The following is a 14,707-nucleotide window of genomic DNA, read 5'->3' as shown; positions in this document are numbered from 1 at the left end:
AGTGATTAAAAAAAAAAAAAAAGGTATCCTGTACCCTATAAGGTCCTTGGGGCTATGTATCATGGGGTTACAGGCTGACCCAATAGAAAAACAGCACACACACACACAACTTGCTAAAATAAGTATTCACCTAGTGGCCCCCTGCACTCGGCCTGTCCTGGTGGCGCAGAGTGCCCGGCACAGAAACATTTGATAGCAGAATGAAGGATTGAACGATTGAATGGTGAGAAGAGGGGATTCAGCAGGTTGCCAAATTAGATGAAGAAACCATAGCATCAAGTGACGTTAGTGTATTTATTTTGGCGGATCTTATTTGTGAACGCACACAACTCTTTAGAGGCCCACATCCAGGCAGGGAGCTCTGGTGAGGGACACAGTTACCAGGAAGAAGAAGAAAAAGTAGCATTTCAGGCCTTGGCCAGGGGCGGGTCGCGTGCAGGCCCGAGGCTAAAGCGAGCTGGGCTGGAGGCTGCAGGTCCTGTGTCTGCGTCCAGGTAAGGCCCGGGACTAAGCCTCCTTGTGCTATAAATACAGCGACCCACATGCTGCACAGACACGGTGTTCCCTCTGCTCGCGGGACAGATAACATGAATTCGCCCTTTAAACGTCCCAAGTAAAGGCACAGTACCCGGCCCACCCCTGCCTCCCGGAAACGCCTTGCCCCCTTTGCCCTCTGCAGAGGAGGGGGCCGGCAGGGGTGGGGGGGTCCGGCGCACCTGCCCAGCCAATGCGCGGGGCGCGCACGGCCCCGGGGTCCCTACTCCTCTCGCGAGAGGCTGGGCGGGGCATATAAGGCCAGCTGCGGGGAGGGGTGGGGGGAACGACCGGCCCCTTCGCGTCGCGCAGGGACAGAGCCGGGGACTCTGTGCCTGGCCAGGCGAAGAGAGTGAGAGCGCGGCTCCCGGAGGCGGTGTGCGCCCAGCTGTCACCATGAGCGACCAGGCTTTGAGCTTCCTGAAGGACTTCCTGGCTGGCGGCGTCGCCGCTGCCATCTCCAAGACCGCGGTTGCCCCCATCGAGAGGGTCAAACTGCTGCTGCAGGTGAAGACCGAGCGGGCGCGGGCGCGGCGAGCTGGGCGCGGGGCGGTGCGCGCGGAGCCCGGGCGAGCTGCGGGACGAGGGGAAGCGGGGCGCCGCCGAAAATCCGCTCTAGGCCTGGGCCCGGCGCGCGGCCTGCGAGAAGGGGAAGGTGCCCTCTGCTCAGAGAAAGGTCCAGCGTCAGTCAGTAGCGGGTTCCCGGTGTCGGGTGGCGCCCCGCGTGCGGGTGTCTATATATGGAAACCCCCCCGGAGTAGGTTGCAGCTAGCCAGATCCTGCTCGGGGACAGCGCGGGCACTCAGGCTTCTTGGGTCGGCCTCACCTCTTGATTTTCAAAGTCCCTTGCATCCTCTTACCAGCATCTACCTTTTACAATAAAAACATCAAAATAATTTTTATTACTTGAGATTATTACGATGTCCCGTGCGCTGTGCTATAGGCTGACATATCTATTATTCATTCATCTTTGTATGACCACTGTAAGGTAGGTATTATTTTTCCCCATTTTGCACATAAACAGGTTTTGAGAGACTAAGAAACAATTTTCAGAATAAACTTAGATCGCTTTACTCATCCTTTCCCCAAATCTTTTCCTCCCCAGCCTGGTCTCTGAATGGCTTGTCCTCATCATCCCATGTATCCTTTTTTTTTTCACTTGCCCAAAAGGCAAGGGCCCCTCCAGTGAGGAATTGGGCGTTCTCAATTTGCGAGTCAAAATGATCAGTAACAAGAAAAACCCCAACAAATTGCCCACGGCAACAAACCCCTCAATAATTAATTACTTGGATAATCCTCTTGAAAAATTTCAGGCTTGAATGCCTAGTGGATTCCTTCTCCTGCTGTTAGAACATCTACTACTCAGAGATCCTGGTCTCCGGGGAGACTAGAGAGAGACTGAGGAATTCTCATCTCCTGCCGATTATGTCTGTCAAATCAGAGCAGGTGTCCTTTGGGGCAAGGATCTTTAATCATTTCTGTCTCCCAGTAAGCCCCTAGTATAGTTCTGGCACCTAGGAAAAAATGCAACAAATAAATGACTCCCTTTATGTAATCAAATCATCCTTTCTGTTTATTTGGAGCAGAAACCTTTCTCTCAAATGCCCTGATAATTGAGGCAAAATTGGGTTTGGGGGGCGTATTATCCAAGTAGCTAACACATTTACTCAGTATTCACTTGATTTCCCCATACTTTTTAAACAAGGAAATCCAGGAAGTGCAAACCTCGTTCTCCTGTCGTCTTTCCTTCTCTCTGCCCTGCCTGTCCTCAACCACCCTCCTCCTCCCCTCCACAGGTCCAGCATGCCAGCCAACAGATCAGTGCTGAGAAGCAATACAAAGGGATCATTGATTGCGTGGTGAGAATCCCCAAGGAGCAGGGCGTTCTCTCCTTCTGGAGGGGTAACCTGGCCAACGTGATCCGTTACTTCCCCACCCAAGCTCTCAACTTCGCCTTCAAGGACAAGTACAAGCAGATCTTCCTGGGGGGCGTGGACCGGCATAAGCAGTTCTGGCGCTACTTTGCCGGTAACCTGGCTTCCGGTGGGGCAGCTGGGGCCACCTCTCTCTGCTTTGTCTACCCGCTGGACTTTGCTAGGACCAGATTGGCCGCCGACGTGGGCAAGGATATTGCCCAGCGTGAGTTCACTGGTCTGGGCAACTGTCTCACCAAGATCTTCAAGTCTGATGGCCTGAGGGGTCTCTACCAGGGTTTCAACGTCTCTGTCCAGGGCATCATTATCTACAGAGCCGCCTACTTTGGAGTCTATGACACGGCCAAGGGTGAGAGAAAGGCATCAGGGGGCGCAGAGCGGGGAGGAGGAGGGTGTGTGCAGAGAGGATCCTGAGGGATCTCTGACTGATAAAGGACTTTGTATTTGTTCATCTTGTGTGTCCCTTGCCCTGGCCTAAACTGAGGCTTCTCAGTGAGGAGGTGTTGAGGCGTGGATCAATAGCTGGGGGATTCTCCTTGTCCTCTACTGAAATAAACTGGCCTTGAGTTATTGGTGAGGACGGGTGAAGGGGGAGCCCAGCTCCCTCTATCAGTTACCAAGTTTAACTTGGAGCCGCTTCAACATGCCCTGTGCACTGGGCACAGCTCTGGCTTTGCGGATCCAGGGAGGGTGCCACCAGCTTTTGTTGGCTGCCTGGTTCCTCATGAGGCACCCCACGAAGGGCGGACTCTTCTGGAAGGGTAGGGCATGGAGTTGGAGGTGTGGTGGCCTGTTCTCCATCCCCACCTGCCTTTTGCTCAGCTGTTCCGAGGAATCATGTCATGGTCGTTTGGTTTCTTGGCTCTGCCCACAGGTATGTTGCCTGACCCCAAGAATGTGCACATTATCGTGAGCTGGATGATTGCCCAGACTGTGACGGCGGTCGCAGGGCTGGTGTCCTACCCCTTTGACACTGTCCGCCGTCGGATGATGATGCAGTCTGGCCGGAAAGGGGGTAAGCCTGAGACCTATCAGAATCTTATTTTTCTGCTCAAGGAGAATATTCGTCAGTGCTCTTTAGGGCCTTCACTATTCTAAGTCGTTAAAATTGTGCTAAGAATTTAGGAAAGAAAGATGGTAATGAATCCTCCCCAACATTCTCAACTATTCCTTTAAAAAAAGATTTTTTATTTTTATCAAAGAAATGATAAGAACACCAAAAATGGGACATTTAGAAGTGAACTTAACTAGGTACCTGTCTAGCATCATAGAGGCCTTAGGCCCTTTTCCCTTAGAGCCTGGGTGCAGAAGCAAGGGGGAAGAATTGAAGTAGTCAGCTAGTTTATTTAAAAATACTTCTTCTCTTATCTACTTATTACAAGTTTTACTGGGGAGGGTGATTTAGCTGGGCGAGAGATGGCCTGAAGCAGTCTGTCGCGATAGGAAAAGTTTTGGCTTCCATAGGTTGAAACATATGAAATTGCCATGTTTACAGTAAAAAGACATCGAATGTTGGCAGTTTCTTACGGTTCAACCTGATAATTGCATCTCTTATTTTAACCTTAGGCAGTATAATCTGAGATTAGGCCTCAGTTTTCTCATCCATAACGAAGGGGACCACCCAGCTTAATACTTCCGCTCCAGCCAGCTCCCTTCCTGTTTCTCTGCTTGACTTCTGTGAATTAGCTCGTTCATCGTCCCCAGTTCTTCAGTTGATCTTGAGTTGAGCTGAAGTAGGAATCACCAGAGACCCCCCCTCAGCAGTTATGCAACGGGAGGGGACGTCCTGTTGAATGTGCATAGAGCTCGGCGGAAGGCTCAAAGTGACTATGTGGGCAGATGTCTTTTGGAGGAAAAGTCTCTTTCCCCCAGACTTATGGAGCCCTTACCAACATTTGTTTCCACAGTGGATATTATGTACTCTGGGACAGTGGACTGCTGGAGGAAGATTGCAAAAGACGAAGGACCCAAGGCTTTCTTCAAAGGCGCCTGGTCCAACGTGTTGAGAGGCATGGGCGGTGCTTTTGTATTGGTATTGTATGATGAGATAAAAAAATATGTCTGATGCAATTAAAACTCAAGTTCATTGGTTCCAGATCCATTGTGTGGTTTAATAGTCTCTTCCTAGGGGAAGTAATAAGAAAGATCTGGGATGAAACCAGATTGAAAGGAATACCTCAGGAAAAAAAAAAAAAGGCTTCATTGAGTATTCATTAAACCACAAATGTATTTTGTATTTATTTTACATTTAAATTCCCACAGCAAATAGAAAATAACTTATCATACTTATATAATTAACTGAAGATACAATAATGAATAACTGAATGTGAAATGTCAGTGAAGACCACTTAATGCATGCTATTTTACTGAATTCTTATCAACTGCCAAATGGATTAAAATCGTAAGACCATCAATCTTATTTTCTAGCATGACTCATTTATAACTCCGTGGCCAAGGTTCTAAATGTCAGATATTATACTGTGTATCATGTGAGCACCTACAGGGCTTAAAGTTCTGGTTTTCAAACTGAAATAGGTTATGCCGTCTCTCTTCACCTTACCTCCTACGATGCTGCTGTAGACTCTTAGTGGTAACACGGATCGTAGCTTCTATAATCTTACCTTATTTTATGCACTTTCATACTGTCTTCAGGAATTCTGAGGTTCCACTAAAAGCTTTAAATCACAGCTTCAAGAGCTTTGCATGATTAGGAAATGCTCTGTATTAGTGCCTTTAGAGAATTGTGATACTTGGAATTTTATGACAGGTGGACAGTATTCATTGAAAATCAGTTAGCAAGCTGGTATTTAATGCCTATTAGGTCCTGTGGAAGATACAAAAAGGCAGGAGGCTATTCTGAAAAAACCTTAAGTGGGGTTAGGAGAGAGGAGTGACATGGCATGGTTAGATTATGTAACGTTTAATGCAGTGAATCCTGGCTGAGTAGGACTAGAAGCCGGGAGATGAACTGGGGGCGGGGGTGGGCCTTGAAAGAAAATAACTAGATTTAAATACGTGGGTATAGACAGTATCTGCCAGCACTTCTTTTCTGCAACAATTTATCAAGACCTAGAGGAAAGTCAGTTTTGGGTTTGACTCTCATAAACCTGTTTGCGAGAGGAAAGTAAGCATTATTGGTCCAGAAGAACACGCAGTTCATGTGGTCCTTGCTTGCTAGGAGTGACCTGGAGGAAACAACCTGCTGGCAAAGCCTGGAGGGCAGGCACATGTCTTTTATGGTTCTCCTGACAGGTGTTTGAGGGGCGTCTTGGTACCCTCTGTGTTTTTGTTTTTGTTTTTGGCTGCAGGGCCTTAGTTCCCCGACAAGGGATTGAACCCAGGCCATGGCAGTGAAAGCGCAGCGTCCTGACCACTGGACCGCCAGGGAAGTCCCGGTACCCTCTGTTCTTTACCCTTCTTCCCAATCTCTTCTCCTTACTCCCGCCTCCCCGGTAAAAAATCGGCTGCCTCGTTTCACTCTAGTAACTAAGGTCTGCGTTTGGCCACCTCCAAGGTTACATCCTTCCTAATCTAGCAGTTGTCTCTGCCGCTGGAAAAGGCCAGAGAGCTAAAAAGAAAGTCTCTTAAGGCCATCTCGAGGCCAGGCCACAAACGCTGGTTGTTAGGCGCCTTCTGGATACCTTGTCCTCAATGGCTTTCCAGTGCTAAGGATGACAGAAACGGCGCAAGTTCTGTTGCTGATGGAGAGAAAAGAAAAGCAGGGCAGGCTAGGAGGACAGATATTTTTGTGAAGTATATCTCAAAGTAAGGCCGGCCCTTTGAGTAATTTCAAGCCTAAGAGTTAGCCGGGGGTGCGGGATGTGGGGTATGAGAAGCAGGTGGGCAGTGTGAGCAGTGAGTGAACAGCGGGCTCTCCCTGGCAGGAGCGGGAAGTGGACTGAACATTTATCAGTGTCACTGTCCCCCTTCTGCACGTGACCCAGATGTTGGCCTCCCCCATCCCCGTGTTACCCCTGAGGCATCCAGAGCGGAGATTTGGGTAAGGAGCCTGTGGAGTCCGTCCTCAGCCCGGCTCCTGAGCGCACCCAGAACCCCCCAGCCCCCTCAGGCAGTACCTCCGCTTACCGCCCTAGCTCTGCAGTCTTCTCACTGTGCAGAGCTGTCAGGCTTGAAGGTCTGGAGGGTTGAGAAGTGTTTAAAGTAACAACTGGGAATGGAGTGTCCCGCCCCCAGGGATTCCTCACTAGCCCTCTTTCCTGCAAAGCTCTCTCCCTAAATGCACCCCTTCTCTTACCAGCACCCCCAATAGGCCCTTTTCATTTTTTATGGCTATTCTCCCTAAAAGCCTCACCTATGGGTATCTTCTGTCTTTTTAGCCACCTTATTTTGTATTTTGAGTGTATGGGAAAAAGTATGGAGGCTGACAGAGAAGAAGGCAGCTCATAAGGGTAACTTTGAAAGAAAGCTCGCCTCCACGGTTTGTGTTTAAACCTCAATTAATGGAATAATGGCTTCCATTCTGTTTTACTTTGTGTAGAATATGGACCATAAACTGTGCTGAGGCAAAATTTAAAAACACCTACAGCATGCAACGCAAACTCAGGACAGTGATCATCTTTTTCACTGCCTTGTGCCTGGGACATGGGTGGTGTTTAATATGTATTTGTTGAATGCAAGAATGAATGAGGAAAAGGTGCATCTGAAAAAAACATAGAGAACCTGGGGAGTATTTGGGGAAAGTCGAGTCCTCCAGTTGGGTGGGACCTTTTTTTTTTTTTTTTTTGTGGTACGCGGGCCTCTCACCGTTGTGGCCTCTACCACTGCTGAGCACAGACTCCAAACACGCAGGCTCAGCGGCCATGGCTCATGGGCCCAGCCGCTCCGCAGCATGTGGGATCTTCCCAGACCGGGGCATGAACCCATGTCCCCTGCATTGGCAGGCGGACTCTCAACCACTGCACCACCAGGGAAGCCCCCAGTTGGGTGGGATCTTGAACACGCAGAGGGTAGTAAGTGGACAACCACGTTGGGGTCACATATTGACCCCAATATAATGTTATGGATGAAAATTTATGGCTGCCTTAAATTCAAATTTCAAGTCCTTAAATACAATTTTACAAAATCTATCATGCCATAAATTCCTTCCATTTTTCTGCTTCTCTTGAATATTAGTTTTTATCAGTGCATGAAAAAGTACACTTGTTCCTCATTTGCAGATTCCATATTTGCAAATTAGACTCCTCTCTAAAATTTATTTCTAACCCCTGTGTGTTCATTCTTGGACATGAACAGAGCAATGAAAAACTTGCCTGACACGTGTCTTCCCGGCTGAGGTCAAACTAGTCCGTGACCTGCCTTCGTGTTTCCACTCTGCTCCCACTCTGCAAACGGGGCCTTTCGTGACCTATTCAGTGCCATGTTCTTCACCTTTTTGTGCTTTCTGTTGGTGATTTCATTGTTTAAAATGGCCCCAAAGCGTAGTGATGAAGTGATGTCCGGGGTTTCTAAGTGCTGGAAGGCTGTGCTGTGCCTTAGGGAGGAGATATGTGTGTTAGATGAGCTTCCTTCAGGCCTGAGTGCTGTTGGCCATGAGTTTAATGTTAATGGATCAACCATATATATTAAGTATGTGGCTTTAAACACAAACACACATAAAACAAGGTTATGTATTGGTTGGTTGACAAAAATGTGACCAGAAGCTCAAAGGAACCTAACCTGTATTTCCCTTAGGAGCAGTGAACCAGTATTTGCTAATTCAGCGTTCCTGCTAACACTATAGGACATGACTACCACAAATAATGAGAATCTACTGTTTTATAATTGTTAATGTACAGTGTATGTATTAAGGTTACCTATGTCTCATAAGACATTTTGTAGAATACAATTTTTCTGTATTCTATTCATTTTTAATTCTTGTAGCCCTTTACTAGAGCATCTTTAAACATTTTATTGTAGTTCAGTTTCCCTATTTCTTGCAGTTTCTTGCAAATATCGATGAGCTAAATATTACTAAGTGACACCCTATGGTCTCACATGTGCCTGGATGCTGTGGCAGATCCAAAAGCATGATGGGGTCTCTGCTCTCAAGGATTTTCTTTTGCTTTATTTGGGATGTAAAACACAGACTAAAGTCAATACCTGAGACCATGTGACTTAAGTACCAAACCACATGATATATAATCTAAAGTCAGTGCTTCCTAAGCTTTCTCTAGCTAAAAGCCTATTTTAGTAATCCAAATACGATGTGATAAAGGTGTGGATTAGAGTGATGGCAGTGAAAATGAGGAATGTGTTATATCTTGAAGAATGACAGGACATAATTCAGACACTGAAGAAAAATGTTAATCAGCAAGAATGCTGAGCTTTAATGTTTGAGAAAAAATGACACAACCCTGAGGGCAACAGAACTGAGGAGGCAGCACTTGGGAAAGTCAGTGACTTCAGTCTTGGATATAAGGATTCTGAAGTAACTGAAAACATCTAAAAGGGATCCTAAAAGTAAAGGACTATGTAAAAGTAAAGGAAAGAAGACTAGATAGAAATTTGGAAACTATCTTAAATGTAGCATTTTTTGTAAACAGTCCTTAAGAATCAATAAAATGAGTAAGTATAAAAACAACAGAGAAGGGACTTCCCTGGTGGCGCAGTGGTTAAGAATCCGCCTGCCAATGCAGGGGACACGGGTTCGATCCCTGGTCCGGGAATATCCCACATGCCTCAGAGCAACTAAGCCTGTGTGCCACAAATACTGAGCCTGCGCTCTAGAGCCCGTGAGCCACGACTACTGAGCCCGCGTGCTGCAACTACTGAAGTCTGTGCGCCTAGAGCTCATGCTCCGCAACAAGAGAAACCACAGCAATAAGAAGACCACGCACCGCAATGAAGAGTGGCCCCCGCTCGCCGCAACTAGAGAAAGCCTGCACGCAGCAACAAAGACCCAAGACAGCCAAAAATCAATCAATCGATCAAATTAAAAACAAAAAACAACAACAGAGAAGATGACCGAGATGGCCTTAAAGAAGAGTCACCACCATTAGGGGTTGGAGAGACAGGTGCTAGTCCCAGTCATCAGGCAAAACCCAGGGAAAGAATTGAGGAAACCCATGTGGCATCAAAGCAAAGTAGAGGATTATTTCAAAGAGGGTCAATAATAGCAGATGCCCCAGAGAGGGTAGGAAAGAAGGAGGTAGAGAGAAAGGTCTTGGGATTTGGCAAGGAGGGAGCGAGCCACCAGTGACCTGAACAGGTTCAGTAATGGTGCTGATGAGGTAAGGCAGCAATTTTTTTTTTTTTTTTCTCTCGGTACACGGGCCTCTCACTGCTGTGGCCTCTCCCATTGCGGAGCACAGGCTCCGGACGCGCAGGCCCAGCGGCCACAGCTCACAGGCCCAGCCGCTCCGCAGCACATGGGATCTTCCCGGACCGGGGCACGAACCCGTGTCCCCTGCATCGGCAGGCAGACTCCCAACCACTGCGCCACCAGGGAAGCCCTAAGGCAGCATTTTTAAGAGGTTATGGAGGGAGTGGGGAGTGGGGCAGAAGAGGGACGACACACATTCACCCCCCACACAGCTGAGCACACGCCAAAGCAGCAAGTCAGGCCCTGGAGCCAGAGTTAATGCCAGACTGACCCAGTCCCTGTCACTGAGGAGGAGTCTTAACAGAGGAAAGAACGTAAATAAATAACTGCAGTAACTTAGAGACTACAAGTCCCAGAGCAGAGGGCTGGTAAGAGAGAAAAACCAAGTGATGGGTTATTGGGTGAATGTGGCAGGCCTGCAGCGAGATGTCAGAGGATTCAGAGTACACACCCTTGGGCTTCTGGAATCCAGTGGACCAGGGGAGACAGGTGGCAGCCAAGGTGGAAGGACCCGTGTGTACAAAGAAAAAATTCTCACACAGCATTCTCAATTTAGTACAAAGAAATAAAAACAGGGTAGTAGCCAGAGGGTCGGTTAGACAAAGGGAATTTTTGCCCCCAAATTTGGAAGATGGGCTCATTTGAAGCCTGGTGACTAAGAGGACAGAGAACGGTAAGAATAAAGGGAATGGTAAGCATGGACACAACTGTTTGAGCTTATCCACCAGTCCTTTCATACCAGCGTGTGAATACCTACACTGTGCTAGACCCAGAGAACATACAGTTCCAGTAAAACATGACATCTGCCCTTAGGGAATTTACAGTCTGGGGGGAGGCTGAGCCTTAAGGAAGGCTGAGAGGGGTGTGTGGGCGTGATGAGAAGTGAGGCTAAATAATGAAGCGCTTAGTGGGCTCTTCTGAAGAACTTCCATTTTTCTACAACAGTCTCTCGAGAGCCGTTGAACTTTTACAGCAAGGAAGTGACATGATCAAGTTTCCACTTCAGCACTTTGGCAGCAGCGTGGAGAAGGGATTGGGGGCGAGGAGACAGCAGTGGAGGTGATAAACAATTACCTGGAATCAAAGCGATAACAGCAGGATGACGTGCTGCAGTGGGTTTAAAAGGGGTAGAGAGTGAGCACGGGGGAAGAGGCTGGGGTTATTCCCGGGACTCAGTCACTGGTGGGAACCAGACGAACAGGGATCGTGGCCACCACCACCCTCAACTCTGGGGGGCTAAAGGGGGGATAAGAAAACGGGGCTGCTTCATCTGACAGCTGCTCAGACCCCTCCAGGCTCAAGATGAACACGAGTCATTTGGTAGTTTCACTGTAACATCGAAGAATCCTCTCAAAGCAGAGTGTATTTATGATTCATAAAGGATTTCCATACTGGCAGACCAGGTAATGCCAACCAGTGGTCTCTCTGCAAACGACTAGAAAGAGGGTTCAAACGATTTAAAATAAAAATTTGCTTGAAGGCACCGGGGAGCTAACGGGGCATGGGAAATTGGGGCCAAGATTTGGGGGAAGACATCCTGAGAAAAGAGTCTGGTGTTCGGGGTCCATTTCCCCAGGAGGTGGGAGGTGTCTGAAAGTCGTGGAAATGTGGTTGGAAGGCTGAGAACTAGAAAGCGATTCTGAGAGCCTCTCAGGGAGGGAAGCGGGGCCCGCCCAGGGAGGGAAGCCCTGGGAGCCCTCCTGAAGCAGGAAGAGGGAACCGGAGACCGGCTGGAGACCGGCTGGCCCTGCAGTCACTGACGCCCGCCTTCAGACCATCTCGTCCCTTCAGCTGGATTAGGGCGATTTGAGATTGTGAGCACCCCTGCTGCCTGCCAGAAGCAAAAGTAAATCTCGTCTGCAAGAAAATATCATCCAGAGCAAGAGTCAACAAACGTTTTCTCTGAAGGACATGGTAGTAAATATTTCAGGCTGTGGCGGTCAGATGGTCTTTGACACAGCACAGTTCTGCCCTATTGCAAAAGCAGCCCTGGTTAAGACAAATGAACCCAGCGTGGCTGGTCCATAGAACTTCATGTACAGACACTGAAATGTGAATTCCATATAATATTCACACGTCACAAAATATGCTTTTAAAAAAACATTTAAAAAGGTAAAAGCCACAAAAATGGGCTCTGGGCTGCTGAATTCGGCTAATGTGCTGTAAGTCGCTGAACCCTGATCTAGAGCTTCTAGTTTTTCCTACAATGTTTCATATAAACTAAACCAAAACCACAAATATAACTTTAAAACATCCTATAAAAATATATTCTAAAGGGCCACGGTGTAAAAAGTGGAAATCAGAAGGGCAACTCGAAAATATTTTGAACTTGAAAATAAAAATACCATGTTATCAAAACTTGTGGTAAACAGCTAAAGCTATGCTAAGAAGAAATTTATAGCCTTTGATGCATCTATTGGAAAAGAAGGGCTGAAAATCAGTGAACTATACATCCATTCCCAGAAGTTTAAAAAATAACAGCAAATTAAACCCAAAGAATAAAGCTGGAAGTAAATAACTAAAGTAATAGAATTAATGAAAAAAGAGACAACAGTGCCAGGTGAACTGCATATTTAAGTGTGAAAGGCAAAACTTTTAGAAGATAACTGAGCAGCATTTTTTCATGTCCTCGGGTAAATGAAAATGTATAAAGCCCAACATTTTAAAAAGTACTAATCATGCAAGAAAAGACTGACAAACTGGACTAAACTAAAATTAAGAATTTCTGTTCAGAGACACCATTTATAGTGAAAAGGCAAGCCAGACTGGGAGAAAATTTTTCTAACATGACTCCACTGGGATTGATCATATCCAGAACACATAACTGCTCCTGTAACAGGAAAAAGACATCCAACCAACAGAAAAACAGGCCAAAAGCTTGAAAAGGTACCTTACAAAAGATATCCTAGGCTTCCCTGGTGGCGCGGTGGTTGAGAGTTTGCCTGCCGATGCAGGAGACACGGGTTTGTACCCTGGTCCGGGAAGATCCCACATGCCACGGAGCGGCTGGGCCCGTGAGCCATGGCCGCTGAGCCTGCACGTCTGGAGCCTGTGCTCCGCAACGGGAGAGGCCACAACAGTGAGAGGCCCGTGTACCGCAAAAAAAAAAAAAAAAAAAAAAAAATCTTTCATAGAATCTTATTAAAAAGGATGTAACATCAGTTTAACATTTGACAGATATGAAAATAACTCTCAATAAGAACCTTGCCTAGTAATTGTAGACCTTGGATTAGTATAATTTCTAGTTGCACGTGTAAATCTTCAAAATATATCTCTTAGGTACAAGTGAACCAAATGTAAAGTAGTGCTAGATGATCCTTCACTTTTTTTATGTTCTTGAAAATGAAAATAGTATACTTATGATTCCTGGGCTTCCCTGATGGCGCAGTGGTTGAGAGTCCGCCTGCCGATGCAGAGGACACGGGTTCGTGCCCCGGTCTGGGAAGATCCCACATGCCGCGGAGAGGCTGGGCCCGTGAGCCATGGCCGCTGAGACTGCGCATCCGGAGCCTGTGCTCCGCAACGGGAGAAGCCACAGCAGTGAGAGGCCCGCATACAGCAAAAAAAAAAAAAAAAAAAAAAATCAATTTAAAAAAATTGGCTAACTCGGGCTTCCCTGGTGGCGCAGTGGTTGGGGGTCCGCCTGCCGATGCAGGGGATACGGGTTCGTGCCCCGGTCCGGGAAAATCCCACGTGCCGCGGAGCGGCTGGGCCCGTGAGCCATGGCCGCTGAGCCTGCGCGTCCGGAGCCTGTGCTCCGCAGCGGGAGAGGCCACAGCGGTGAGAGGCCCGCCTACCTCAAAAAAAAAAAAAAAAAAAAAAAATTGGCTAACACACTATTGAGCAGATATTCAAATGCTGCATTTTAAATTCAACATTATCATATCGCTCCTTAAAGACAGGTTGTTATACAAACATTAAAAGTGCAATAAGTTAAAAAACAAAACAGAAACCTTGGTTTAGTGTAGCCAAAATTTATATATAAAGCGGAGCACTAAGTGATGGAAAAATCCGTTCACCAGGACAGAATATCAGAGAACAGCGAACGAACATTATAAGCTCAAAGAAAGCAGCAGAAAAATCTCACAGTCAGGTTGTGTTCACACAAATTTTTTAACCCCATTCTTCCCACGTTTCACGGGCCCTATCCTAAACAAAATCTATCAATACAAACTAAGACCAAGAAATTCTGAATTGATGTTCAGTAAAATGCAGTTTGGCTTACTGCCAAAGGTATTAAGAAAAGTAAGTCCGGCGTGCACACTACAGAGCTTGAGTTAACCCAGAAAAACAAAAAACAAACCTTACTGTGGTTACAGATCAAATATTCACACTAAGAAAAGGAAAGATTTGGCATTTAATATAGAAACTTTCCGATACATTTTAAGGTATAGAGAAAAGGCCAGTAATGAAAACAGTGATAATTAGGACAGCAGAAGCAACATGACCTAGATATACTTTGTTGTATAATTGACATAAAAATATTCTAATTTTAAAAGTCAACTATATTACACCATACTCGCCATTACTAATTCCATTTAAGATTATTAGGACTTTAAAAGTGGGACTGATAAAAATGATACTTCCAGGATTCAACACAAATGCCAAACCAAAACAAAGCAAGAAAGTTAGCTGACATTTAAAGTAGCCTCAACAAACGTGATTCTTTTCCCCTTTATTATTCATATTTTCAGTTTTCTTTTTCAGCCCTTAAAAACACTAGCTGGAATTTCTAAAGCTGTGAGACAATGCATTTCTTTCTTTTCTCCTCACTTAAAACAATAAACTCTAAGTATAACACAACTCATTAACAGCATCACTTAAAACACTGTCCTGACACAACTCAGGATCTGCTTCTTGGCTCTTCAAACTGGTGGTGCTATTTTGCTGATTCAATAGATACTTGCTTTTGCTTATG

The 14,707-nt window shown here is 46.5% G+C and overlaps 1 protein-coding gene across 1 annotated transcript; it reads left to right on the top strand.

The window, feature by feature from the left end:
• Positions 1-930: 930 nt before the first annotated feature.
• Positions 931-4,778, top strand: SLC25A4 (solute carrier family 25 member 4; the record flags this gene model as incomplete). Its single annotated transcript, XM_079726785.1, has 4 exons — positions 931-1,041; positions 2,331-2,817; positions 3,343-3,483; positions 4,376-4,778. 4 exons carry the CDS (start codon positions 931-933, stop codon positions 4,531-4,533), a joined length of 897 nt encoding a protein of 298 aa, XP_079582911.1. The 3' UTR covers positions 4,534-4,778.
• Positions 4,779-14,707: the final 9,929 nt, after the last annotated feature.

The sequence above is a fragment of the Hyperoodon ampullatus genome (assembly GCF_949752795.1).
Source record: "Hyperoodon ampullatus genome assembly, chromosome: 20".
Lineage (NCBI taxonomy): Eukaryota > Metazoa > Chordata > Mammalia > Artiodactyla > Ziphiidae > Hyperoodon > Hyperoodon ampullatus.
Note: the sequence above shows the minus strand (reverse complement) of the source record. Positions and strands in the feature narration are given on the sequence as shown.